The sequence below is a fragment of the Cynocephalus volans genome, chromosome 4, assembly GCF_027409185.1.
Source record: "Cynocephalus volans isolate mCynVol1 chromosome 4, mCynVol1.pri, whole genome shotgun sequence".
Classification (NCBI taxonomy): Eukaryota; Metazoa; Chordata; class Mammalia; order Dermoptera; family Cynocephalidae; genus Cynocephalus; species Cynocephalus volans.
Window position 1 is genome coordinate 71,236,435 of NC_084463.1, and position 27,525 is coordinate 71,263,959.

The 27,525-nt window shown below is 37.7% G+C and overlaps 1 protein-coding gene across 2 annotated transcripts in view; it reads right to left on the reverse strand.

Moving 5' to 3' along the window:
* The window catches only part of DYNC2H1 (dynein cytoplasmic 2 heavy chain 1), a 321,263-nt gene that overhangs the window by 45,123 nt on the left and 248,615 nt on the right, over positions 1–27,525 (reverse strand). For both annotated transcript variants that reach the window (XM_063092854.1, XM_063092855.1), the window contains one exon: positions 26,470–26,559. In XM_063092854.1, the coding sequence (XP_062948924.1) occupies positions 26,470–26,559 (90 nt within the window). The remainder of the gene's footprint in view (positions 1–26,469; positions 26,560–27,525) is intronic.

The following is a 27,525-nucleotide window of genomic DNA, read 5'->3' on the forward strand; positions in this document are numbered from 1 at the left end:
GGAAAAATAAACAAATGGGATTATATCAAACTAAAAAGCTTCTGCACAGCAAAAGAAACAATTAACAGAGTTAAAAGACAACCAACAGAGTGGGAGAAAATATTTGCAAAATATACATCTGACAAAGGATTAATATCCAGAATATATAAGGAACTCAAACAACTTTACAAGAAGAAAACAAGCAACCCAATTAAAAAATGGGCAAAAGAGCTAAGTAGGCATTTCTCTAAGGAAGATATACAAATGGCCAACAGACATATGAAAAAATGCTCAACATCACTCAGCATCCGGGAAATGCAAATCAAAACCACACTGAGATACCATCTAACCCCAGTTAGGATGGCTAAAATCCAAAAGACTATGAACAATAAATGCTGGCATGGTTGCGGAGAAAAAGGAACTGTCATACATTGTTGGTGGGACTGCAAAATGGTGCAGCCTCTATGGAAAATGGTATGGAGGTGCCTCAAACAATTGCAGATAGATCTACCATACGACCCAGCTATCCCACTGTTGGGATATACCCAGAGGAATGGAAATCATCAAGTCGAAGGTATACCTGTACCCCAATGTTCATCGCGGCACTCTTTACAATAGTCAAGAGTTGGAACCAGCCCAAATGTCCATCATCAGATGAGTGGATACGGAAAATGTGGTACATCTACACAATGGAATACTACTCAGCTATAAAAACGAATGAAATACTGCCATTTGCAACAACATGGATGGACCTTGAGAGAATTATATTAAGTGAAACAATTCAGGCATAGAAAGAGAAATACCACATGTTCTCACTTATTGGTGGGAGCTAAAAATTAATATATAAATTCACACACACACACACACACACACACACAAAAAAAAAAAAAAACCGGGGCGTGGGGGAGAAGATATAACAACCACAATTACTTGAAGTTGATACGACAAGCAAACAGATGGGACATTGGTGGGGGGTGGGGGAGAGGGGGGGAGGGAGGAGGGAGGGAGGTTTTGGTGATGGGCAATAATAATCAGCCACAATGTTTGTCGACAAAATAAAATTAAGAAAAAAAAAAAAGAAAGAAATGGCTTTTTATATCATACTTAATTTTTAGTGTGGCAAGCCAGGGAGTTTTTCTGTCCACCCTATTTGTAAGTCCTTTCTTAATGACTGATTATTATTTATAATTTATGACTGATTATTATCTATAATTATAACTTATTTTATGAATACTTCAAGCTCCTATTTAAGGCCAATCCTTCCACATGTGCACTGGGACCTATTTCCTCTTGCCTTTCAAGAACTTTACTTTTAAATTTATTTTTCTTGCACCATTAATTTTTTCATTTCTGTTAGACACAGATATGGTACAATATCCCTAAAACAAAAACTAAAACAAAACGTTCCCTTGGCCCTTCTCCCTACCAGCTACCACCCCATTTATATGTGCTACTTCATGACACAACTCCCTAAAAAAACTGTCTATACTCATAATTGCTATCTCAACTTCACTCCTTATCTTCTTTTGACCTCATGACGAGGCTTTCGTTCTTCAAAGGTTCACAAAACTCATCAAGATCACCAGTGTCCTCCATGTTGCCAAACATTTGACATAGTTGATGAATTTGACCTTTTTAAATACTTTCTTCTTTTGGCTTCTTGATCACTCCAGCCTCCCAGGCTTTCATCTATATTCCTGACTAGTATACTTCTTGATCTTAGTAACTGACTCCTCTTCCTTTTCCAGACATCTCAATATTGCAGTGCATCAGGGCCAAACACTTCGGTAATCCTACGGTTTTAAAGACTATCTTAATATGCTGATGGCTGCCAATTTTATATCTCCCACTCCAACCTCTCTTATCAGTTACTTCTCTAACATTTCCACCAAGATGTCTAAAAGGCATCTAAACTTAATACATTCAAATAAGCCCCCTTTTTAAAAAAAACTTCTTTTCCTCTGGGAACAACTCATTTATTTATTTTAATTGAAACACAATTGATTATACATAACTGTGGAGCACAGCTTTGAATATCAATACCTGTGTACAATACATGATCCTCAAATCAGGATAACTACCATATTTATCATTACACAATGTAATCATTTTGGGGGCCCTTTACCAATTTCTTGCTAATCCTCTCTCCCCCTCCCCCACCTCTGGTGGCCTCAAGTTCTGTTCTTGAAAGACCAGTCCCCCACTCCCTAAGAAATCTGCTCTATTACCTGTATGCACAACTCAGTAAACCATTCAATCAATTGCTCAGGTCAAAACCTTGACACCTCTCCCCGATGCCCACAGCCAAATCCACAGGACTAATATCAAAATCTTACCACTTTCCACCTCCACAGCCACCACCCTAGTCCACAATATCATCATAACCTCACTTGGACTACTACAATAACCTTTTAATTGGTCAGCCTGCTTCCATTCTTTCCTCCTATGGTCTATTTACATGCTAAGAGAATAACCTTTTAATCCTGCTCTCAATCATCTACTGACTTTCCATGCACTTAGACTAAATTTAAAGTCCTTATTAAGCCTATGTGGACCGATACATTTTGGTCCCTGGCAATCCATCCAACCTCATATCCAGTAGCACTCTCCTTACGTACATGCTCTAGCCACTCTGGCTTACTATTATTCCTGAGCAAGCAAAGCATATTTCTGTCTCAGGTATTTGCACGTGCTGGTCCCTCTGCCTAGAACTGTTTTTCCCTCAGATACATTCACGGTTTGCTCTCTTTCTTCATTCAAGTCTCTGTTTAATATCACCTCCTAAGAGAGGTCTTCCCTGACGTTTCATACTAAAGTGTTACCTTCCCCAACCCACTCATCTCTAATCCCCTTAATCTACATCATTTTTCTTTACAGCATCCTAATACTTATTAGAAATAAGGCTCAGTTCACCATTAATATCTGGTGAAGATCTATTATTTGCCTTTACCTTCTGGTAGGTGCAACAAACAGATGCCTACTTTAACATTGTCCTGGCATCCCAGAAATGAATAATATCAATATTTGTATAAGCATAGGTGTTACTACCCTACCTAATAAGTGTAACAATGTTAGTAATGCCAATATCAGCAATTTTCAGGAGATGAAGTAAAAGGAATTTTGAGACTTGCCTAAGCTATGGATCTTATGTCCAAGAATCTTTCTAGAAAACATATTACTAAAAAATATTTTCATAAATTATTTTTACTGTATACAAGAATTAGCATTATTGGTAGTATTAGTAAATAAACTACTCAATAATGTACTTCAGTATTATATACAACAGACAAATAAATACACACATAGAGCCAAAAGTCCTTTTACAGTGTGATAGTATGTAAATTAACAACAAAACCAATCACTGCTTTTCTTGCTTGTGAAGAGATTTCCATTGCAAATAGTTAACAACAAAGTGAATCTGATAAAAGATAAATTACAGAATGGAAAATCAGCAAGTGCATGCAATTATCCTGGACAATAGAACAAATGTGGTGAAGACTATGACAGATTTAGAAATCACAAGCCCACAATGTTCTGTTTACAACCTTCCATTGTGTGTTCAGAAATAATAACAACACAGTATTAGATAGGACAGACCTATTGACCATAAAAGAAAAACTGCCAACCACTTTTATCATTCCTCTTTACCAAAGATAAAACTATATGACAAGACATTTTTCAACTGTCTTGTTATATACTAAAAATCTATGTTCAAGCAAGATGTAATAATGGGCCTTTAAATGGCAAAAATAATGCCTACATGAACCAAGAAGAGCCTTGCAACATTATTTTGCAAATAAGGGTACCAACATAGCAGATATTACTAACAATTACTGGTTACTTATAGAGAAAATAGTTTGTTTGCTAGAACCTGCTGATTCAAGAAACCAAACTTGTCATAAGAGCTTAAATATTCTCTGCATGTTTTCTGCTGTGAAGATCCTCTTATTATGCTACTCCAGGAAGCTGCTAATATTGGTATGCATGTGACGAAAGCTGTGATGCAGACAGAAATTCAGGAAAGATTTTATCATGAAAGCTAATTAGGTTGCTATATTGTCACATTTCTAGAACCAAGATTTATCTTCTGCAAGCAGTACAAATAGCATTTTTTGGTAGTATTTCTTCTATAAAACTTCAGATCATCACAGACCATACACTACTGTTTAGTATTCCAAATGTGCAAGATAGTTGGCAATAGAAGGGATTTACCAGCTATTAGTGTTGAGAAATTACTGTCCCTGTACAAAATATGACACTTAAAATTTTATAATACTACTGCTGTGGTAATAGCTATATTTTACTGAATAAAATTTCAGATATATACCCTAAGTTAATTCTGTGATGGTGTTAATCCAACTCAAAGCTTCACTGTATATTAATCCTAAATCTCAGGATTTGAGCCAAAACATATTTTTGGTGTAATTATAATATTAATATCTTTATCGGCTTATTATTTATCTTCTTCACTAAAATGGAGTGATTCCTGTTGGCAGGAATTTCATGTTTTCCCACCACTGTGTATTTCCAGCATTTAGAACAGTGGCTAGCATATAATAGAAGCTCAATAAATATTTACTAAATGAATAAATGAATGAATATATATATATTAACATATAAAAATAAAAAACATTCACAGGTATCTTTTCTAGCTTAGTATAATATACAAAAAATAGGGATGCTGAAGGTTTTAGGGCTACAAACAGACTTTTTCAATTTTGTTTATACAAGTCTTCCTATGAATAATTTTACTGAGTACTCACTATGTGTGAAACACTGAACTGGACTATGAGAGTTACTAAAATGGGTTAGAGAAATAAAGAATTTCCTTTTCCAGAAATGCAAAGTACTGCAGAATCTTCTAAGATAGAACAGGGCACCTCAGAAAATGAATAAAAAATTAACAATGTAATTTGAATAAGAATACTTTTAATGTTGGAGATCTTAAGAGAAAATAAAACAAAGCAAGTCTTCAAATGTTAGACTGTAGAAGTAGAGCATAAAGTTAAACTATAATATTTATTGGTTAGATTTAAATAGAAGTCAAAATCTCAGAAATATATCATGGTACCCCAGAATATATCTCAGGAAATTAAATTATGATGAATGGGAAAGATGAAAGAGATATACATATGCCGAGTTGCTTAAGAATAACCCTATGATTGACTGAATCATTCATTTATTCAACAAATATTTATTGAAAAGCCTACTTGGGTGAGCTACTGTTCTATACGCTTGGATAGAACAGTAAATAGGCAAAAATCATTGCCCTTATAAAGCTTTCATTTTAGTGGAAGAATACGTAGAAAATTTAAAAATAAGTAAAATAAACAATACTAGACGGAAATAGAGGCCATTGAGAAAAATAGAGAGGGTAAGAAGCATCAGGGAATGGGAGAGGTTACAATTTGAAACAGGGTGCTCAGGGAAAGCCTTACTGCCAAGATGACATTTGAGCAAAGACCTGAAAGAGATAAGGAAGCTTCCTTGCAGATATCTGGGGGAGAACATTCCAAGTAGAGGAAACAAAGGTAAATGCCCTCAGAGGGAGTGTGCCAGGTTTGTTCACTGAATAGTAAGGAGACTGCTATAGCTGGAACAGAGTAAATGCGGGAGCAAAAAGTAAGAGAGAAAATCAGAGAGGTAATGGGGACTGACCTTAAAGGAAATTGTAGGACGTTATAAGGATCTTGGTATTCTGCATGAGATAAATTGTTTGGGGGATATTTCCAAGAATGAAGTGTTATAATCTGACTTGTGCCTTAACCAGAATATTTGAGACTGCTGGGTTGAGAACCAAACAGAATGAGGAAAAGGGCAAAAGCAAGATTACTTATGTGGCAGCTGCATTCACAATTTCAAACAAGGTAGTAGCAGTAAGCGTGGTGAGATTGTAGAGGCAAGATGATTTCCAGTAGACTAGATGCAGAATGTAAGAGAAGAGTCAATGATGATTCCAAGAATTTTGGCCTAAGCCACAGGAAGAATAGAGTTGTCATTTCTCTTTCTATGGGAATGACTGCAGGTAGCATGGTTTTTTTGGTGAACAGGAGGAGTTTAATTTTAAATACGTTAAGTTTAGGATCTTTATGAAACATCCAAGTGGTAATATTGAGTGTGCACTGGGATATAGATATCCACAGTTAGGGATGAGGGCTGGCTTGGAGGTATAAATCTGAGATGCAAAGTCATGAGACTGAGTTCACTAAGGACATGAGTACAAGCAGACGTCAGAGGACTATGTTCTAGGATGTCAGAGGACTATGTTCTAGGGAATCCAACATGAGAGATCAGGGAGAAGAAAAGCCAGCAAAGTAGACAGATAAGAAAACAGATGTGGGTGGTAACATAAAAGCCAATTTATAAAAGGTTTTGGTGGGGAAGAGAGAGACCATCTTTTTATAGTGCTGCTGTTATGTTATGATCAAAAACTCTGGCATGTTATTATAGAAAGGGCACTTCAATGTGACTTCTCTCATTTACTGTATAACTTTCACGAACTATTTAACTATTCTTGAGTTTGGGGTTTTATTTTTCCCATCTTTAAAATGGCAATAATAATAGCTACCTCATAGGTTATAAATATTACTAGATTCCATGTAAAGCACATATGTGACATAAACGATATGTGCTCAGTTCTTATAAATGTTCATTTTCTTTTTTTACCTTTGGTTGGATCATTCAAAAAGCTTGAATATGACTGAAGTGATACACTGAGAGAAAAGAAGGTGCTCTGAAGCTCAAATGTAGGCAACTAAGCACATTTTCCACCTTGGGAATTGAGAAGACCTATTTGGATGAATCCAGAAAGGGAGTAATGACACATTTCTAGATCTAGAATTCCAGTATGACTGTATGCCTGAATACTAATTTAGAACAAAAGACAGGAAGTAGCAACTAAAGATAAGAATCTCAAAAAACACAAGAGTAAGGGCAGTGTAGGGGCTGATACCTATACTAGGAAAAACTCTGCTTCCCAGTATTATGAGGTGGAAGGGGATGAAAGCAAGCTAACATAACATTAGCATCTGCTGGTGGAAGGAGTACCACAGCAGTCTAATTCATAGTGCCCAACTGAGGGAGGCCTAATTCAGACTTAATGCAGACCACTGCAAGAGGACCAGTTTGGTGATGTAGAGCAGAAGATAGCACTGACTGGTTCTAGATTCTGGTCCTTCTGCTATTTGCTCGTACAATATTGTACTTCCTTTACTGCTTCAACTGTTATGGCTTATTTAGTTGTCTCTCTTTCCTGATAAGCTCTAAGGACAGTTTATATGTCATGCTGAATGGTGCTTATTAATAATAACAACAACAATAACTAATGTTATTTATTGCTTAGATCTTCTCAGACTTCAAAGCACCTAATAGTTGATATAAACAACAAGATTCTGTCATAAGAAGAAAGGACGGAAAGATTTGGTATTATATCAGTGAGACAGCCACTGGCTTAAGGTTTAAAAAAAAAAAAATTGGGTGGAGTTCAAGGACAAGTCACTATAAATCTTAAAACTAAAGACATGAAACCTAAGCAGAAGCTCAGTCTTTAAAAATGAGCATTAAAACTTGCCATGAACATGTGGCACTCCAATTCTGATTAGCAATAGAAGCATAATGGGGAGATATTCAGGAGTCCATTAAATATTGGGTTTAGAATACTGAGTCTGTTTAGCATATTCAAGCCTTACTAGATACTGGCAACTAAGGTCTCTCTATATATCCTGGCTGAAATAGAATCTAATAGGGAGCTGAGTTGGAACAAAAATTGCAGGAGTAGAGTCAAGGGAGCCAACTATGAGAAGTAGAGAATACTATGACAGAGGAACCAAGGCAAATGCTAACAATGTAATATTTACAAACTGGGTAGAGAACATGTTAGAATTTGAAATGATTACAACAGAAGAATCAGAATACACTGCTGTAAGGAGTATGCAGCAGTCAAAGGGGAAAGAGAGAGTGAAAATCAGAAACCAAAGAAACTCTCAGAAAATGTTATTTCTGAAGAAAAGTCAGAAAAATTTGAAGCCAGGAAAAGAATTCTAAGTTCCCAATAGGAAATAACCTGTCTAGTCCATTCATTTTTTAATTCCTATGGTTCATTCATTCATTCAACAGACAATATGCTAGGAATTGGAAATACAGTGGAATTTTTTTTTAAAAAAGGTACTTGCTCTAAAGGATCTTACAGAGACTAGAGAGGAGTGAATGCCAGTCTGACTGTAAGATTCTCTTTGGCTGAAATTCCTAAGGTCCCTAGAGGTTCTCCGGCTCTCTCTAAATTACCAACATTTGGAAGGGAGGCTGAAAACTTATGCCACCCTGTAGACTAAGTCTCTCCATACTGAAGGTAAAGTGATCTCTCTGAAACATAATCTTGTTCTAAAGCATCCCTCCTTAAAATCCTGCAATGGTTACCTTTTGCCCTTAGGATCAAACATAATTTCATAGTATAGTATCATGATGGGCCCTTCCTGCCCTCCAGACTAATCTCTGAACACCCCTCCTTTTTACACTCAATGCTCTGCTTTAAGTTACTTGAATACACAATACTTACTCTTGACTCTGGCCTTCCTTCTGTCTAGCCTCTTCCTCACTTGGTTTATTCCTACTAAGTTCTCAGCATAAGCATCACTTCCCTTGAATCCCTCTAGGTTAGTACTGCTGCTATGTGCTCCCACAGTACTGTACTTCCTTTATCACACTTACTGTTGTTGTTTATTCAGTTTTATCTTTTCTGACAAATTGTAAGGATAGTTCCTGGGAGACAAGATATATGCCTATTTTGTTTACCACTCTACATTCAGCAACCTCACACAATGTTTGGCACCAGGAAAGTATTAATCACATTTACAGAATTTTTAATTGCTAAAATGAATGAATGAATATGTGAGTGGATGCAAGAAATGTAAACACTGTGAGGCAAAAACTATATGTACTTACTAACCATTGTGTATCTCCAATACTTCACACAAGGAACGAAGTAATTGCTTACATATTTTTGACTGAATGAATGCTACCCTTGCCCCTAATCAGTCTTACCTTATTTTCACAAAACCCCTGTAATGAACTGACACTATATATGACATTCCCAGTAGTTTATTCTAGTTCCCCATATGCTATGCCCCAAAATGCAATGCCCTGGGATCTTAACTATAGCTGAATCTGGGTTCAAGCTGGTAAGTACCAGTTTTGATTCAATCTCATTATTACACTTTCATACGAAAGTTTTGGTTTCATACGAAACCAAAAGTTGCCATTTTCACAGATCCTTGCAAACAGTACTTCTAATTCTCCCTGCCCACCAGATTCCCATCCCTTTCTTTTCCAACTAGGTAGCTACATTGTTCTCTAACCATCAGAAGTGGCTCTGGATATGAATCTGTGAAACAGAGAAGGCACAGAGGAAAACATGGAACCTACCAGGCCCTTGAATAACTGGAAAACAAATTCCAAACATTAAAGGTTTCCTCAGGGAGGACATCTTTGTACATTTATAACTAAAAAAAAATTATGCTACGAAAATAAAACAATATAAAAATTTCCCCAAGTAGTGGTAGAAGGGAGAAATATTGCATATTCCCTGGTTGGAAGAATGGAAGGTAAGCTACAGTCAAGCCTGAGAGTTATGTTGAGGGCTAGGAGGGTACTTTATCATTACAATTAAGGCTAAATGCCTATAAAGCTTTTAAGAGAATCACATAGTGAAAAAGTGTTGAGTTTTGATGGCCAGTATTCAGTATACATGAATAACCATGCCAGAAAAAAATGTAGTACTGATGTAAAATTGTTTTAAAAGATATTAATTCAGTATCAACAATATATTTATCATTATAAACACACACCATAATTATTAAGTGTACTTACTCATATTGTAGCAAATAAAATCAAAAGTTCCTGCCCTTTATAAAAAATAATATAATAGAAACAATACTGAAAAATGTATAAAAGTGATAAATTATACAGCCATGCCATTAAAACACACAAAGAACTTCAGAGCATTCCTATATTTTTCTAGGATCATTGATGGATTATTTGTCCTTCCTTTCCACCTTTCCCATCCTTCCCTCCCTTCCTCCTCCTTCTTTCCTTCCATTTTCTCAGCTTTTATTGGTGGATTATGTCCAGGCATATATACAGCAGATAGAAGGATGAGTAAATCACAGTCCCTGTTCATCTCTACCTGCCAATTTTAACCACATTTTCAGATCTATTACTTTTTCCTCCATTAAGCCTACAACCCAGAGGATTGGTAATAACAGAAGCCAAACAAATATTTAGATGGGTCCTAGTGTCTTCAAAGGAGTCCCATTTATAGGATGGCAAACAGAAAGAAGAGAGATGAAAAGACAGAAGAACAAGGGAAGACACCCCTGGAGAAAGTCTCTAAAGAGATAATAGAATCAAGTACTCAGGTCTGGGGATGAGCCTTGAACAGCAGAAGGTCAACTTCTTTTATATTAGAACAAAGATGATGAAGGCAGCTTCAGACAAATTTGTTTGCTGATGGGAGAGAAGGGTAGAAATTTTTCAAGTGGTCATAGCTCACAGCCTGAATTTTCTCTGTGGAGTAAAAAGTAAAGTGTTCTGCTAAGGGAAAGGGGAGTCAGTAAGGAATGAAGTCTTTTGTACAGTAGCGAAGGTTTGAAACATCACTGTGGAATATATAGGAGCAGTGCTCAGGGACCATCCAATACCGGGCACTTTATATCTGAAGTGTCACTATCAGAGCTCAGCAGCCTGTATATGGACAGAGATTGATTCACGTTCGGTGGTTCAGAAAGGATGAAGCATAAAGAAAAGTGAGTTAGGAAACTGAAGATACTAGAAAGAGAATGGTTAAAGTTATGTGCCATGGCTTCCAGGTTGATTTAACCAGGTTCAGGAACGAAAGTGACAGACTGGGAGAACACTGAGCAGGAGGAGATTGAAAAGTGTATGAAAGACAGCAAGAAATTGAGAGTGAAATATGTTTGTTACCAAATAATGATATGTACACTTCAGGGGTTCAAAGTAAAGCAGTAAGAAGAGATGGCAAAGATATGGACAGGTATGTGAATTACTAAAATACAAGTGTGGATGAAGACTGCTGCCACTAGAAGACACACAACAATTTATTCATATGGTAGGAGAAGTTAACAGAAGGCTGTTTGAGCAGCAGCTGCGACAAGCAAAGGAAGGAGGTAGTAAGACAGTGGAGAAACCACAAAGGAAAAGAAGTACCTTACGTGTGCCAACTAACCTATACTATTTGTTATGCCTTAAGAAATGCACTCTCTCTGCCTCTATGCCATTCTTTATTCAATTTTCCTGAAGTTACCTGACTGGTTTACTCTGAAAACACTTGTTAAAAAAAAAATCTTTAGACTGCAGGTGAGCCCACCGGTACCAGCCAGCAGAACTGCACAGCTCCACGTGGCCCCATCACCCATTGCCTTGGACCCAGGCGGGGGGTGGGTGGGTGGGGGCAGGGGCTCCAGTCCCCACCCCCGCACGTTGAACTGGCACCACACAGGTGAGCCCACAGGGAGCAGCTGGCAGCAATACCAGCCAGCAGAACCACACAGCTCGACACAGCCCCTCATCCCGCCTCAGACCCGAGGGGTGCACCAGCCTAAGGTTCCGACCCACCAAGCTTGGCCCAGCAGAACTCCATGTGCTAGGGGCTCATTCTACAACCACAGAATCTAGAATGGGAACCAAGGTGGTTTAACATAACCACCACCACACCTACTGTCAAGCAAAGACAATTCACCCCGCACAGCAGCAACCAAGGCCATTCCACAGCCAACCTCAGTGTAATAGAAGAAGCAAACCCCCTACCAAATGACCAAGCATCAGCGAAAAAACACTAGAAACACAAACAATCAAGAAGAAATGACACCACTGAAAAGATACAGTAATGCCCCAAAGTCAGACTCCATGGAACAGGGATTCCTTGAAATGTCTGAAAAAGAATTTCGAGCAATGATCTTAAGAAAACTTGAAGAAATAAAGGAAGACTCAATTAGAGAACACAATGACACAAGAAGGAACATCCAGAATATGAAGGAGGAAATCTATAAAAAGATCAGTACCATAAAAAAGAGTGTAGCAGAACTTTTAGAAATGACTCACTCAATGAAATAAAAAAACATGACTGAGAGCTTGAGCAGCAGGGTAGGGCAAGCAGAAGAAAGAATTTCAGAGCTTGAAGATGGTCTTTTTGAAATAAGTCAGGCAGACAAAAAAAAAAAGGAAAAAAGAATTAAAAATAATGAGGAAAACCTACAAGAGATAGCAGACAACCTCAAGCACTCTAACATCTGAATTGTGGGTATTCCTCAAGGGCAGGAGAAAGGAAAAGGTATTGAAAACCTACTCAAGGAAATAGTAACAGAAAACTTCAGAGGTGTAGGGCAAGATATAGACCTTCAGATCCAGGAAACCCAAAGGTCCCTAAACAGATTCAACCCCAAAAGATTCTCCCTAAGACATATTATAGTTAAATTCACAAAGCTCAAAGACAAAGAGAGAATTCTACAAGCAGCAAGAGAAAAGCATCAGGTCACTTATAGGGGAACCCCCATCAAACTAACAGCAGATTTCTCAACCAAAACCCTATAGGCCAGAAGAAAGTGGAATGATATATTCAAAATACTAAAAGAAAAAAACTGCCAGCCAAGAATTCTTTACCCAGCAAGGCTCTCCTTCAGAAACAAGGGAGAAATAGTGTATTTCTCAGATAAACGAAAGTTGTGGGAGTTCACCACCACACGACCAGCCCTGCAAGAAATTCTTAAGGGAGTCTTTCATCTGGAATCTGAATAATGGTGACCATCATCATGAATAGACAAGAAAGAGCAAAACCCACAGTTAAAACAAAAATGCCAGCAAGAAAGAGAAAGGAGCTAAATCATTCTGCCTTAATTCCCAACTCACATTGAAGAAGAGAAATAAAAAGGGAAATAATGATTAAAAGATATTTAAACCACCTAAGCAAGTAGCAATTAAATGACAGGAATTAGACAACACTTCTCAATAACTGCTCTGAATGTGAATGGGCTAAACTCCCCATTCAAAAGACACAGACTAACTGACTGGATTAAAAAGCTAGACCCAAGTATATGCTGTCTTCAAGAGACCCACCTCACCTGTAAAGACACTTATAGACTAAAAGTGAAGGGATGGAAAAAGATATACCATGCAAATGGAAACCAAAAACGAGCAGGAGTAGCTATTTTTATATTGGACAAAATAGACTTTAAACCAAAAAACATTTAAAAAAACAAAGAAAGCCATTATATAGTGATAAAGGGAACTATCCAGCTAGGAGACATAACAATTATAAATATGTATGCACCCAATACCGGAGCACCTAGATATATTAAACAAACACTCTTAGACCTAAAGAAGGAGATAGGACCTAATACATTAACAGTGGGTGATCTGAACACCCCTGTCTCAGTATGGGACATGACTTCCAGGCAACAAGTCAAGAAAGAGACACAGGATTTAATTTACACCCCAGACCAACTGGACTTGGCAGATATATACAGAACATTTCACCCAACAGCTAAAGAATACACTTTTTTCTCATCAGCTCATGGTACATTCTCCAGGACAGACCACATATTAGGTCACAAATCTAGACTCAGCAAATTTTTAAAAACTGAAATCATTCCAACAATCTTTTCAGACCACAATGGACTAAAACTGGAGATAAACAATGAGCAAATCACTGGCAGCTATACAAATACATGGAAAATAAATTATAGGCTCCTGAATGACCTATGGGTCCAAGAAAAAATTAAACAGGAAATCAAAAAATTGCTAGAAACTAATGAAAATAAAGATACATCATACCAAAACTTGGTAGATACTGCAAAAGCAGTACTAAAGGCAAATTTATTGCAGTAAATGCTTATATAAAAAAATGGAGACTACAAATAAACGACCTAATGCTATGCCTCAAAGAACTTGAAAAACAACAATCCAAAACTAAAGGCTGTAGACAGAAAGAAATAATTAAGATCAAGTTTCAAGATGGCGGTAGCTGCGGTGGCTGGCGCGGAGTAGCTGAGGTGGAAAAGGCGGCCACTGGGCCTCAGGCAGCCGGGAAACTTGTGGACCTTCCTCCCGCCATCTCTTAAGGGAGGACTGCAGCTGCTGGCCGGTCGTGGGGGCTGAACGCCACTTTGCCCCCGGCAGGAGAGGCTGCCTCATTTACAGGCAACAGCTTTGAAGTGTGGAGCAGGAAAAGAACCGTTTCTTAGCTGCAAAAGCGAGTCTCGAAACAGGGAACACGGCGCCAGGGCTGCTGTGGATGCAGACAGGATCCCAGAGGCCGGGGCCGCGCTGAAGGGGGACAGCTGCCCTATTCAGGATTCGAGGTTTCAGGCCGGCATTAAAGAAGATTCCTGGGAGCGCCCGAGCGGCGCCGCGACTGAACAGCCCGAGGCGGCAGCGGCCGAGAACAGGGAAGGCGGCAAACCAGAGACAGAGAGCGAGCGCCCGACCTGGCACAACCCTGTCAGTGACCCTTGGCCCAGTTCTATTCGGGGGTGTATGCCCACCCGGCTCCCGCCTGCACCACCAGGCCACTCACCGCCCTGGTGCTGCCTCCATTTTCCCAGGTGCGGGCAGCTCCGCCCTGCTCGGCCATCACTGAGCCCTCCCACTTGCTTGGCCCGGTGCGGGGCTTTCCGGAGCCTGCGGGCCAGCCTCCTCTCCCACTCCCTCCACGGTACTCTGGCGGGGCTGGTGGCGTGGGGCGTCCCCGGCCAGTGTTGGGAGGGCAAGGAAGTACGGGCGGGCCGACTGTCACTCCACCACACCCTGGACTCTGGCCCCAGGTAAACTTCCTGTTACTGGGAGGCAGATACCATCTCTGTGGCCACCAGTTTGGAAAAAAGCCTAACGAATTTCTGGTTGGGAATAGTGTGGTAGGAGAGTTCCCAGGTCCGCTTGAACCTGCCGGAGAGCAGGCTGCAGGCGGGTGCTAGACTCGGTTTATACCGGGGGGATACAAAGGTGAACAAGACCCGAGAAAGATCTACACAGTGCTATAAAGGCACCCAGAGAGACCGGTCGTCTGGGCCTAGCAGAAACCTGGTAGACTTCCTGGGCGAGGCGGTGCCGAGCAGGGTCTTGAAGGCCCAGCTGATAGACGAGGGGTGCAAAAGACACGCCCCAGCCCAGCACAGTGCGCACAGAGGGGGGAGACGTGCGGCCAGGGAGGCGGAGACTCGACAGAAACCACACACCCTGTGGGGTCGCCACTGCACGATCTAACAGCCTGGGCCAGAGCACAAGGAACGGGGAAAAGTCCTGAACAGGAAGTGAAAGCTCAACAGAGATCACACACCCTGCGGTACGTGATCCACCAGCCCAGCAGAGTCCAAGCTGACCAGAAAGGTGGCTCCCCGGAGAAGCCCAAGACCCGAGGCAACCACACACACAAGGCACTAGAGGCCAAGTGAGCAGTCACAGAGAGAGCCATACCAAATTGGCAACCACAGCAATATTCTAGTTAGTCATTAGTCTCAAACCAGTGGACTGTGAAACCCCCTGCCACAATGAATAAATACCAAAAAAAAGATACCAGAAATACAAAAAATCAAGAAAGTACACCACCAAAAGTTAATAAATCTCAAACTCTAGATCCTATAGAACAAGAAGCCCTTGAAATAACTGACAAGGAATTTCGAGTGATAATTCTAAGGCAACTGAATGAGATACAAGAAAACTCAGCTAGACATCATGATGAAATGAGGAAAAGTATACAGGATCTGAAAGAGGAAATGTACAAGGAAATCAATGTCCTGAAAAAAAATGTACCAGAACTTGCTGAACTGAAGAAGTTATTCAGCGAAATAAAAAACACAATGGAGAGTTTAACCAGCAGGCTTGTCGAAGTTGAAGAGAGAACCTCTGAACTTGAAGATGGGCTGTTTGAAATAACACAAGCAGACACAAAGAAAGAAAAAAGAATCAAGGACATGGAAGAAAATCTGAGAGAGATATCAGACAACCTCAAGCGCTCAAATATCCGAGTCGTGGACATTCCAGAAGGGGAGGAAAATGGAGATTCCATTGAAAACATATTCAACAAAATAGTGGCAGAAAACTTCCCAGGTATAGGAAAAATCACAGATCTTCAGATCCAGGAAGCTCAACGATCTCCAAATGTATTCAACCCAAAAAGGCCTTCTCCAAGACATGTCATAGTCAAACTGGCAAAACTCAGAGACAAAGAGAGAATCTTAAAAGCTGCAAGAGAGAGGTGTCAAATCACCTATAAGGGAGCCCCAATCAGGTTAACATCAGACTTTTCATCACAAACCCTAAAAGCTAGAAAGGAATGGGATGATATTTTCAAAATACTAAAAGACAAAGATTGCGAGCCAAGAATACTCTACCCTGCAAGGCTATCCTTCCGAAATGAGGGGCAAATAGTATATTTCTCAGACAAACAAAAACTGCGGGAGTTCACTACCACACGACCACCCTTACAAGAAATCCTCAAGGGAGTACTGGGTTTGGTTCCTGAAAAATAACTACCACTGCCATAAAAACCCAAGAAAAATCTAAACCCGCTAGTATAATAAAAAGGGCATTCGTGAAGACAAAACAATCAAACAAAAACACTATCTACAACCTAAGGAACCAACAAACACAGAAAACAAACAGTAAATCAGAAAGCAAGGAACAAAAGACACCTAAGACAACCAAACAACCAATAAAATGCTAGGAATAAATCAACACCTTTCAATAACAACTCTTAATGTAAAAGGCTTAAATTCCCCAATTAAAAGACACAGACTGGCTGACTGGATCAAAAAGCAGGACCCAACTATATGCTGCCTACAAGAGACCCACCTCACCCATAAAGATTCACACAGACTAAGAGTGAAAGGATGGAAAAAGATTTACCATGCAAACAGAAAAGAAAAACGAGCTGGAGTAGCTATTCTTATATCTGACAAAATAGACTTTAAACTAAAAACCATAAAAAGAGACAATGAGGGACACTACTTAATGATAAAAGGACTGATCCATCAAGAAGACATAACAATCATAAATATGTACGCACCCAAAGTTGGAGCAGCCAGATTTATAAAACAAACTCTATCAGACCTAAAGAAGGAAATAGACACTAATACCATAATAGCAGGGGACCTGAACACTCCACTGTCAATATCAGACAGATCATCTAGGCAAAGAATCAGTAGAGAAACACAAGATCTCAACAAGACTCTAGACCAATTGGAACTGGCAGATATCTACAGAACATTCCACCCAACAACCTCAGAACATTCATTCTTCTCAGCAGCACATGGATCATTCTCCAGGATAGATCACATATTAGGTCACAAATCAAGTCTCAATAAATTCAAAAAAATTGGAATTATCCCATGTATCTTCTCAGACCACAATGCATTAAAACTAGAAATTAATAACAAATGAAACTCTGGAAACTATACAAACACATGGAAATTAAACAGCATTCTACTTAATGACATATGGGTCCAAGAAGAAATCAAGCAGGAAATCAAAAAGTTTATTGAAACTAATGAAAACAATGATACATCATACCAAAACCTGTGGGATACTGCAAAAGCAGTTTTGAGAGGAAAATTTATTGCATTAAATGCTCACTTCAGAAGAATAGAAAGATGGCAAGTGAACAACCTAACACTTCACCTTAAAGAACTAGAAAAACAAGAACAATCCAAACCTAAAGTTAGCAGACGGAAAGAAATCATTAAGATCAGAGCAGAACTGAATGAAATTGAAAACCAAAAAACAATTCAAAAGATCAACGAATCAAAAAGTTGGTTTTTCGAAAAGATAAATAAAATTGACAAACCATTAGCATGGCTAACAAAAAAAAGAAGAGAGAAGACTCAAACAACCAAAATTAGAAATGAAAAAGGCGACATTACAACTGATTCATCTGAAATACAAGGAATCATTCGAGACTACTATAAACAACTATACGCCAACAAATTTGAAAATCTGGAGGAAATGGATAAATTTCTGGACACACACAAGCTCCCAAAACTGAACCGTGAAGACGTAGAAAATTTGAACAGACCAATAACAATAAAGGAGATTGAAGCTGTTATCAGAAGGCTCCCAACGAAGAAAAGCCCAGGACCAGATGGATACACAGCAGAATTTTACCAAACATTCAAAGAGGAATTGACACCGATTCTTTACAAACTATTCCAAAAGATTGAAACGGACACAAATCTCCCAAACTCATTCTATGAAGCAAACATCATCCTGATACCAAAACCAGGTAAAGATATAACCAAAAAAGAAAACTACAGGCCGATATCCTTGATGAATATAGATGCAAAAATCCTCACTAAAATACTAGCAAACAGAATACAGCAACACATACGAAAAATTATTCATCACGATCAAGTGGGATTCATCCCAGGGATGCAAGGTTGGTTCAACATACGCAAATCAATAAATGTGATACACCATATTAATAAACTCAAACACAAGGACCATATGATCATCTCTATAGATGCTGAAAAAGCATTTGATAAAGTTCAGCACTCATTCATGACAAAGACCCTCTATAAGTTAGGTATAGAGGGAAAGTATCTCAACATAATTAAAGCCATATATGACAAACCCACTGCCAATATCATCCTGAATGGGGAAAAGCTGAAAGCTTTTCCTTTAAGAACAGGAACTAGACAAGGATGCCCACTCTCACCACTCCTATTCAACATAGTGTTGGAAGTACTAGCCAGAGCAATCAGAGAAGAGAAGGAAATAAAGGGCATCCAGATTGGAAAAGATGAAGTCAAACTGTCCCTGTTTGCAGATGACATGATCCTATATATCGAACAGCCTAAAACCTCTACAAAAAAACTCTTGGAATTGATAAATGACTTCAGCACAGTAGCAGGATACAAAATCAACACACAAAAATCAGTAGCATTTCTTTTCTCCAATAGTGAACATGCAGAACGAGGAATCAAGAAAGCCTGCCCATTTACAGTAGCCACCAAAAAAATAAAATACTTAGGAATTGAGTTAACCAAGGAGGTGAAAAATCTCTATAATGAGAACTACAAACCACGGCTGAGAGAAATTAGAGAGGATACAAGAAGATGGAAAGATATCCCATGCTCTTGGATTGGAAGAATCAACATAGTGAAAATGTCCATACTACCCAAAGTGATATACAAATTCAATGCAATCCCCATCAAAATTCCAAAGACATTTTGCTCAGAAATGGAAAAAACTATTCAGACATTTATATGGAACAATAAAAGACCACGCATAGCCAAAGCAATGCTCAGCAAAAAAAATAAAGCTGGAGGCATATCACTACCTGACTTTAAGGTATACTAGAAAGCTATAATAACCAAAACAGTATGGTACTGGCATAAAAACAGACACACTGACCAATGGAATAGAATAGAGAATCCAGAAATCAACCCACACACTTACTGCCATCTGATCTTTGACAAAGGCACCAAGCCTATTCACTGGGGAAGGGACTGCCTCTTCAGCAAATGGTGCTGGGATAACTGGATATCCATATGCAGGAGAATGAAACTAGATCCATACCTCTCACCGTATACTAAAATCAACTCAAAATGGATTAAGGATTTAAACATACACCCTGAAACAATAAAACTTCTTAAAGAAAACATAGGAGAAACACTTCAGGAAATAGGGCTGGACACAGACTTCATGAATACAACCCCAAAAGCACGGGCAACCAAAGGAAAAATAAACAAATGGGATTATATCAAACTAAAAAGCTTCTGCACAGCAAAAGAAACAATTAACAGAGTTAAAAGACAACCAACAGAGTGGGAGAAAATATTTGCAAAATATACATCTGACAAAGGATTAATATCCAGAATATATAAGGAACTCAAACAACTTTACAAGAAGAAAACAAGCAACCCAATTAAAAAATGGGCAAAAGAGCTAAGTAGGCATTTCTCTAAGGAAGATATCCAAATGGCCAACAGACATATGAAAAAATGCTCAACATCACTCAGCATCCGGGAAATGCAAATCAAAACCACATTCAGATACCATCTAACCCCAGTTAGGATGGCTAAAATCCAAAAGACTATGAACGATAAATGCTGGCGAGGCTGCGGAGAAAAAGGAACTCTCATACATTGTTGGTGGGACTGCAAAATGGTGCAGCCTCTATGGAAAATGGTATGGAGGTTCCTCAAACAATTGCAGATAGATCTACCATACGACCCAGCTATCCCACTGTTGGGAATATACCCAGAGGAATGGAAATCATCAAGTCGAAGGTATACCTGTTTCCCAATGTTTATCGCAGCACTCTTTACAATAGCCAAGAGTTGGAACCAGCCCAAATGCCCATCATCAGATGAGTGGATACGGATAATGTGGTACATCTACACAATGGAATACTACTCAGCTATAAAAACGAATGAAATACTGCCATTTGCAACAACATGGATGGACCTTGAGAGAATTATATTAAGTGAAACAAGTCAGGCACAGGAAGAGAAATACCACATGTTCTCACTTATTGGAGGGAGCTAAAAATTAATATATAAATTCACACACACACACACACACAAAATCCGGGGGGGGGGGAGAAGATATAACAACCACAATTATTTGAAGTTGATACAACAAGCAAACAGAAAGGACATTGTTGGGGGGGACGGGGGGAGGCAGAAGGGAGGGAGGTTTTGGTGATGGGGAGCAATAATCAGCTACAATGTATATCAACAAAATAAAATTTAAAAAAAAAACACAAAAAAAGAAAAAAAGAAAAAGAAATCAAGAAAGCTACCCTATATACAATAGTAACAAAAATAAAATACCTAGGAAAAAATTTAACCAACAAGGTGAAAGATCTCTACAATGAAAACTATAAAACACAATTTAAAGAAATTAAGGAAGCCACAAAAAAATGGAAAGACATCCCATGCAAATAGATTGGAAGAATCAACATTGCCAAAATGACCATACTACTCAAAGCAATCTACAGATTCTATCCAGTCCCCATCAAAATACCAATGACATACTTTACAAAAATAGAAAAAAACAATTCAAAAATTTACATGGAAAAGCAAGAGACCCTGAATAGCCAAAGCAATCCTAAACAAAAAGAACAAAGCAGGGGGTATCATACTTCCTGACTTCAATATATACTACAAAGTTATACTAATCAAAACAGCATGGCACTGGCACAAAAACAAACACATACACCAATGGAACAGAATAGAGAATTCAGAAATGAATTCACATACCCAAACAACTTATTTTTGACAAAAGAGCTGAGAAAGTACATTGGGGGAAAGGACAGTCTCTTCAATAAATGGTGCTGGGAAAATTGGAGATCCATATGCAGAAAAATGAAACTAGACCCCTATCTCTCACCATATACCAAAATCAACTCAGAATGGATTAAAGACTTAAATTTAAGACCTGAAAGTATAAAAATTCTAGAAGAAAACATAGGGGAAATAATTCAGGACACAGGTCTGGACAAAGACTTTATAAATAATACTTCAGAAGCACCAGGAACAAAAGCAAAAATTAACAAATGGGATTATATCAAACTAAAAAGCTTCTGCACAGAAAAGGAAACAATCAAGACAACAAAAAGACAGCCTGCAGAATGGGAGAAAATATTTGCAAACTATGCATCTGACAAGGGATTAGTATTAAGAATATACAAAGAACTCAAATAACTTAATAGTAAAAAACCAAATAATCCGATTAAAAAATGGGCAAAGAAAATGAATAGATGTTTATCAAAAGAAGACATACAAATGGCCAACATGCATATGAAAAAAGGCTCGACATTGCTAATCATCAGAGAAATTCAAATCAAAACCACAATGAGATATCATCTCACTCCAGTTAGAATGGCCATTATAAAAAAGAGAGAAAATAACAAATGCTAGCAAGGATGCAGAGGAAGGGAAACTCTTATACATTGTTGGTGGGAATGTAAATTAGTATATCCATTATGGAAAATAGTATGGAGATTTCTCAAACAATTACAGATAGAACTACCATAGGATCCAGCAATCCCACCACTAAGTATATATCCAAAGGAATGGAAATCAAGTCAAAGAGATACCTGCACTCCCATGTTTACAGCAGCTCTATTCATAATAGGGAAAAGTTGGAACCAACCTAAATGTCCTTCCATGGATGATTGGATAAGGTATATATACCCAATGGAATACATACCCAGCCACAAAAATAATGAAATTCTGCTATTTTCAGCAACATGGATGAGGCTTGGAGAAAATTATGTTAAGTGAAATAAGCCAGGCAGAGAGAGAGAAATACTACATATTTGGAATCCAAAAAAGTTGATTTCATAGAAGTAGAGAGTAAACAGTAGTTCCTAGAGACTGGTAGGGAGAAGGGGAAGGAGAGATGGGGAGAGGGTGGTCAGTGGCTACCAAATATTAGAGAGGTAGGAAGAATGGGATCTAGGTTCTGCAGTAATATAGAGAGACTGCAGTTGGCAACAAAGTACTGTGTATCTTTGAAAAGCTAGTCAAGATGATGTTGAATGTTCCTAACACAAAGAAGTGACAAATGTTTGAGGTGATGGATATACTAAGCACCCTCATATGATCATTACACACAGTATGAATATACCCAAATATCATATTGTACTCTATAAATATATACAATGATTATGGGTCAATAAAGAAAAATAAATTAAAAAGAGAGAAAAAGAGAGTAGAGTAGTGGTTACCAGAGGAATAGAAATGGGGGGTGGGGGGAAGGGAGCAGGGAAAGGTTGGTAGACTGGTACAAAGTTACAAAGTTAATGTTAGATAGGAAGAATAAGTTGTGATGCCCTAGCATGACAATAGCTAATAATATTGTATATCTCAAGATAGCCAGAAGAGAGAGAATCTTGAATGTTATAACCACAAAGAAATGATAAATGTTTAGGTGATGGATATGCTACCTATTCTGATTAGATCATTATACAATATATGCATGTATTGAAACAACAAACTGTAGTCCATAAACATGTACAATAAAAATAAAATTAAAAAAATTTTTTAAAAAATAATAATAATAATTAAGATCAGAGCAGAACTAAATTAAATAGAGACCCCCAAAAAACAATAGAAAAGATCAACAAAACTAAAAGTTGGTTTTTCAAGAAGATAAGCAAAGTAGACACACCGTTAGCTAGATTAAAAAAAGAAAAGAAGAGAGAAGACCCAAATAACAAAAATCAGAAATGAAAAGGGAGACATTACAACTGACACCACCGAAATACAAAGAATCATTAGAGGCTATTATAAACAACTGTATGACAACAAATTTGAAAGTCTAGAAGATATGGATAAGTTTTTAGACACATATAAATTACCAAGACTGAAACCAAGAAGAGATAGAAAACCTGAACAGACCGATAACAAGCAAGGAGATTGAAGCAGTAATTAGCAATCTTCCAACAAAAAAAAGTCCAGGTCTGGACAGCTTTACAGCTGAATTCTATCAAACTTTTAAAGAGGAGTTAATAGCAATTCTTATGAAACTGTTCCAAACAATTGAAACAGATGTTACTCTCCCAAACTCATTCTATGAGGCCAACATAACTCTGATACCAAAACCAGATAAAGACAACAAAAAAAGGAAAATTATGGGCCAATATCCTTGATGAACCTAGATGCTAAAATCCTCAACAAAATATTTTCAATTAGAATACAGCAACATAGTAAAAAAATTATACACTATGACCAAGTGGGATTCATCCCAGGGATGCAAGGATGGTTCAACATACAAAAGCCAATAAATGTGATACATCCCATCAACAAGCTCAAGGAGAAAGACCATATGATCATCTCAATAGATGCTGAAAAAGCATTTGACAAAATTCAACATTCCTTCATGATAAAGACTCTCAACAAATTATGTATAGAAGGAAACTATCTTAACACAGTAAAAGCCATTTATGACAAGCCCACCACCAGTATTATTCTGAGTGGGGAAAATTTGAGGCCTTCCCCTTAAGGACAGAAACAAGACAAGGATGTCCACTCTCACCACTTCTATTCAACATAGTACTGGAGGTACTAGCTAGAGCAATCAGGCAAGAGAAAGAAATAAAGGGAATCCAGACTGGAAAAGATGAAGTTAAACTTTCCCTATTTGCAGATGACATGATACTACATATAGAAAAACCTAAAGACTCTATCAAAAAACTCCTCGAGCTGGTTAATAATTTCAGTAATGTTGCAGGACACAAAATAAACGCCTCCAAATCAGTAGCATTTATATACTCAAATAATGAATTAACAGAAAGAGAAATAAAAGTAAGCCCATTTACAATTGTCACCAAAAAAATATGATAACTAGGGATCAATTTAACCAAAGAGGTGAAAGACCTCTACAATGAGAATTACAAACCACTTCTGAAAGAAATTAAAGAAGACACAAAAAGATGGAAAGATATTCCATGCTCTTGGATTGGAAGAATTAACATTGTGAAAATGCCTATACTACCCAAAGCCATCTATAGATTCAATGCAATCGCCATCAAAATACCAATGGCATTCTTCACAGAAATGGAAAAAACAATCTTACCTTTCATATGGAAAAACAAAAGACCCCAAATAGCCAAAACAATCCTGAACAAAAAAAAAACAAAGCCAGAGGCATAACTCTGCCTGACTGCAAATTAAACTACAAAGCTCTTGTAACCAAAACAGCATGGTACTGGTATAAAAATCGACACTCAGACCAGTGGAGTAGAATTGAGAACCCAGAATTCACTCCTCAGGCTTATAGCCATCTTATATTAGACAAAGGCAACAAAAATCTACATTGGGGAAAAGACTGCCTCTTCAACAAGTGGTGCTGGGAAAACTGGATATCCATATGCAGAAGAATGAAACTAGATATGCATCTCTCACCATACACTAAAATCAACTCAAAATGGATTAAAGAACTAGGTACAAGACCCGAAACTGTAAAATTACTAAAGGAAAATATAGGTGAAACACTTCAGCAGTTAGGTATGGGCACAGGCATTATGAACATGAGCCCGAAAGCACAAGCAGCGAAAGAAAAAATAAACAAATGGGACTATATCAAACTAAAAAGTTTCTGCACAGCATAAGAAACAATCTACAGAGTGAAAAGACAACCTACAGAGTGGGAGAAGATTTTTGCCACCTATGCATCCGACAAGGGACTAATATCCAGAACATATACATAGAACTCAAGCAATTATACAGTAAAATAAATAAATGACCCAATTAAAAAATGGGCAAAGGAGCTGAATAGACATTTTTTCAAAGGAAGACATACAAATGGCCAACAGATACATGAAAAAATGCTCAACATCACTAGTCATCAGGGAAATGCAAATTAAAACCACATTGAGATACCACCTCCAGTTAGACTGGCTATAATCAAAAAGATGGTGAATAACAAATGCTGGTGAGGGTGTGGAGAGAAGGGAGCACTACTGCACTTTTGGTGGGACTGTAAATTAGTACAACCACTTTGAAAAACAATTTGGAGGTTTCTCAAACAACTACAGACAGATATTCCATATGATCCAGCAATCCCTCTTCTGGGTATATATCCAGAGGAATGGAAATCATCATGTCGAAGAGATAACCTGCACTCCCATGTTTACTGAAGCTCTGTTTACAATGGCCAAGATATGGAACCAACCTAAATGTCTATCAATAGATGATTGGATAAGGAAACTGTGGTATATATACACCATGGAATACTACTCTGCCATAAAAAAGAATGAAATACTCCCATTTGCAACAACATGGATGAACCTAGAGAAACTTGTGTTGAGTGAAGCAAGCAAAGCACAGAGGGATAAATACTGCATGTGCTCACTCATATGTGGGAGCTAAGAGAGAAAGGAAGGTAGGAAAGAAAGACCACAATAGTGCCGTGATCCAACAGAGGGAGAGAACATTCCTAGGGCCACAAATTGGAGTTGAGGGGAGAGGGGGAAGGGGAGGGTGGTTGGGGGTAATTGGGAGGGGACAAAGGATATAAAAGTAATTTCTGGTGATCGATATGCCCCCAGTATAAATCTGGCCCCCAGATCATGGGCAGGAGGGGGACAATCAGCTCTGTATCTCATCAATATTTGTAATAAATGAATAAATAAATAAATAGATAAATAAATGAATAAAAAAAATCTTTACAGCCTAGAGAAAATTAGTCATAGTTATGAATCAGTTTCATTTACCCTCTATATAACACGTCTATACTAAAAGTGTAGATTTTTCTCTAATTCTCAAAAAATTTTAAAAGCCACAGTAAGCAGAAAGAACATACTTTTTTTTAAAAAAGAGTACTGTACAAAACACAGACGGCAGAATAAGAAATTAATATATGGTGCCTTATATACGAAATCATAAGAATTCTCATCACTAGCAAAAAGGTTATTTAAATATGCATGTTTATAATACAATAGTCATACAATATGATTACTAAATAATTTAGTCTTACCTGTATTGCAAGGGCACGAGCTACAAGACCTCTAAGGTATTGTAAGGGATCTTCTGGGCCTTCCCACTTGCTCTGCCATGTGAGAGGACACTGCAATTTAAGAAGGGTCAAAATTAAATTTACATATACCATATTATATATAAAAGACTTTTAACATTACTGGGACAGTGAAAAAAATTTTATCAAAATTCATATTATGTACATCATTAATTTATTCATTAAGATGTCTGTTTTCTCTTGATCTCATTAAAATTAAATGATAAATAGAATTAATGTTTCTCTAAAAGGAAGTTTTTGCTAAAAGCAAAAATTCTTGAAAGAATAAGAAAAACTGGTATAAAGTAGTCAACCATGTTTTCTTGAAACAGTTATTTAGTGCATAATGAAATCAAATTAAATCTGATGAATTCATTTTACAAGTGGTAAATTAAAGAAAAAAAATTAACCGTCTTTGTCCCTACAGAATTTCTTTCAACTGAAAAAAGAGCGATATAATGGAAACTTTATCCCCCAAACCACATTGAGATAATGCTAGTGCCACAGTGCTTTGATTAGTGTCTTCATAATGCCTTGAAATCACAAAGAGTAAGACCTTCTATTTTATTCTTTTCAAAATTGGTTAGGCTATACTAGGTCCTTTGCATTTTTGCAGAAGAAAACATTAGAATCTAATTGTTAATCATTACAAAAAATACTGCAGAGGTTTTGATTGAGATTGTGTTGAATCTATAGGTCAGTTAGGAAAGAAATGACGTTTTAACAACTTTGGGTTTCCTGATCCATGAATATAGTACATCTCTCAGTGTATCTTCCATTTATTTAGGCCTTTAAATTTACTCATCAATGTTTTATAGTTTTCAGTGTGCACAAAGGTTTTACACATCTTTTGTCAATTTTATCCCTAGATATGTAATCTTTCTGATACTATTGCAAATGATATTTTTTATTTCAATGCTTAATACTTTATTTTTAGAATACAGAACTACAATTAATTTTTTATGTATTTCCCTTGTATCCCACAATCTTGCTAAGTTAAACTCTTACATTTTTGTAGAT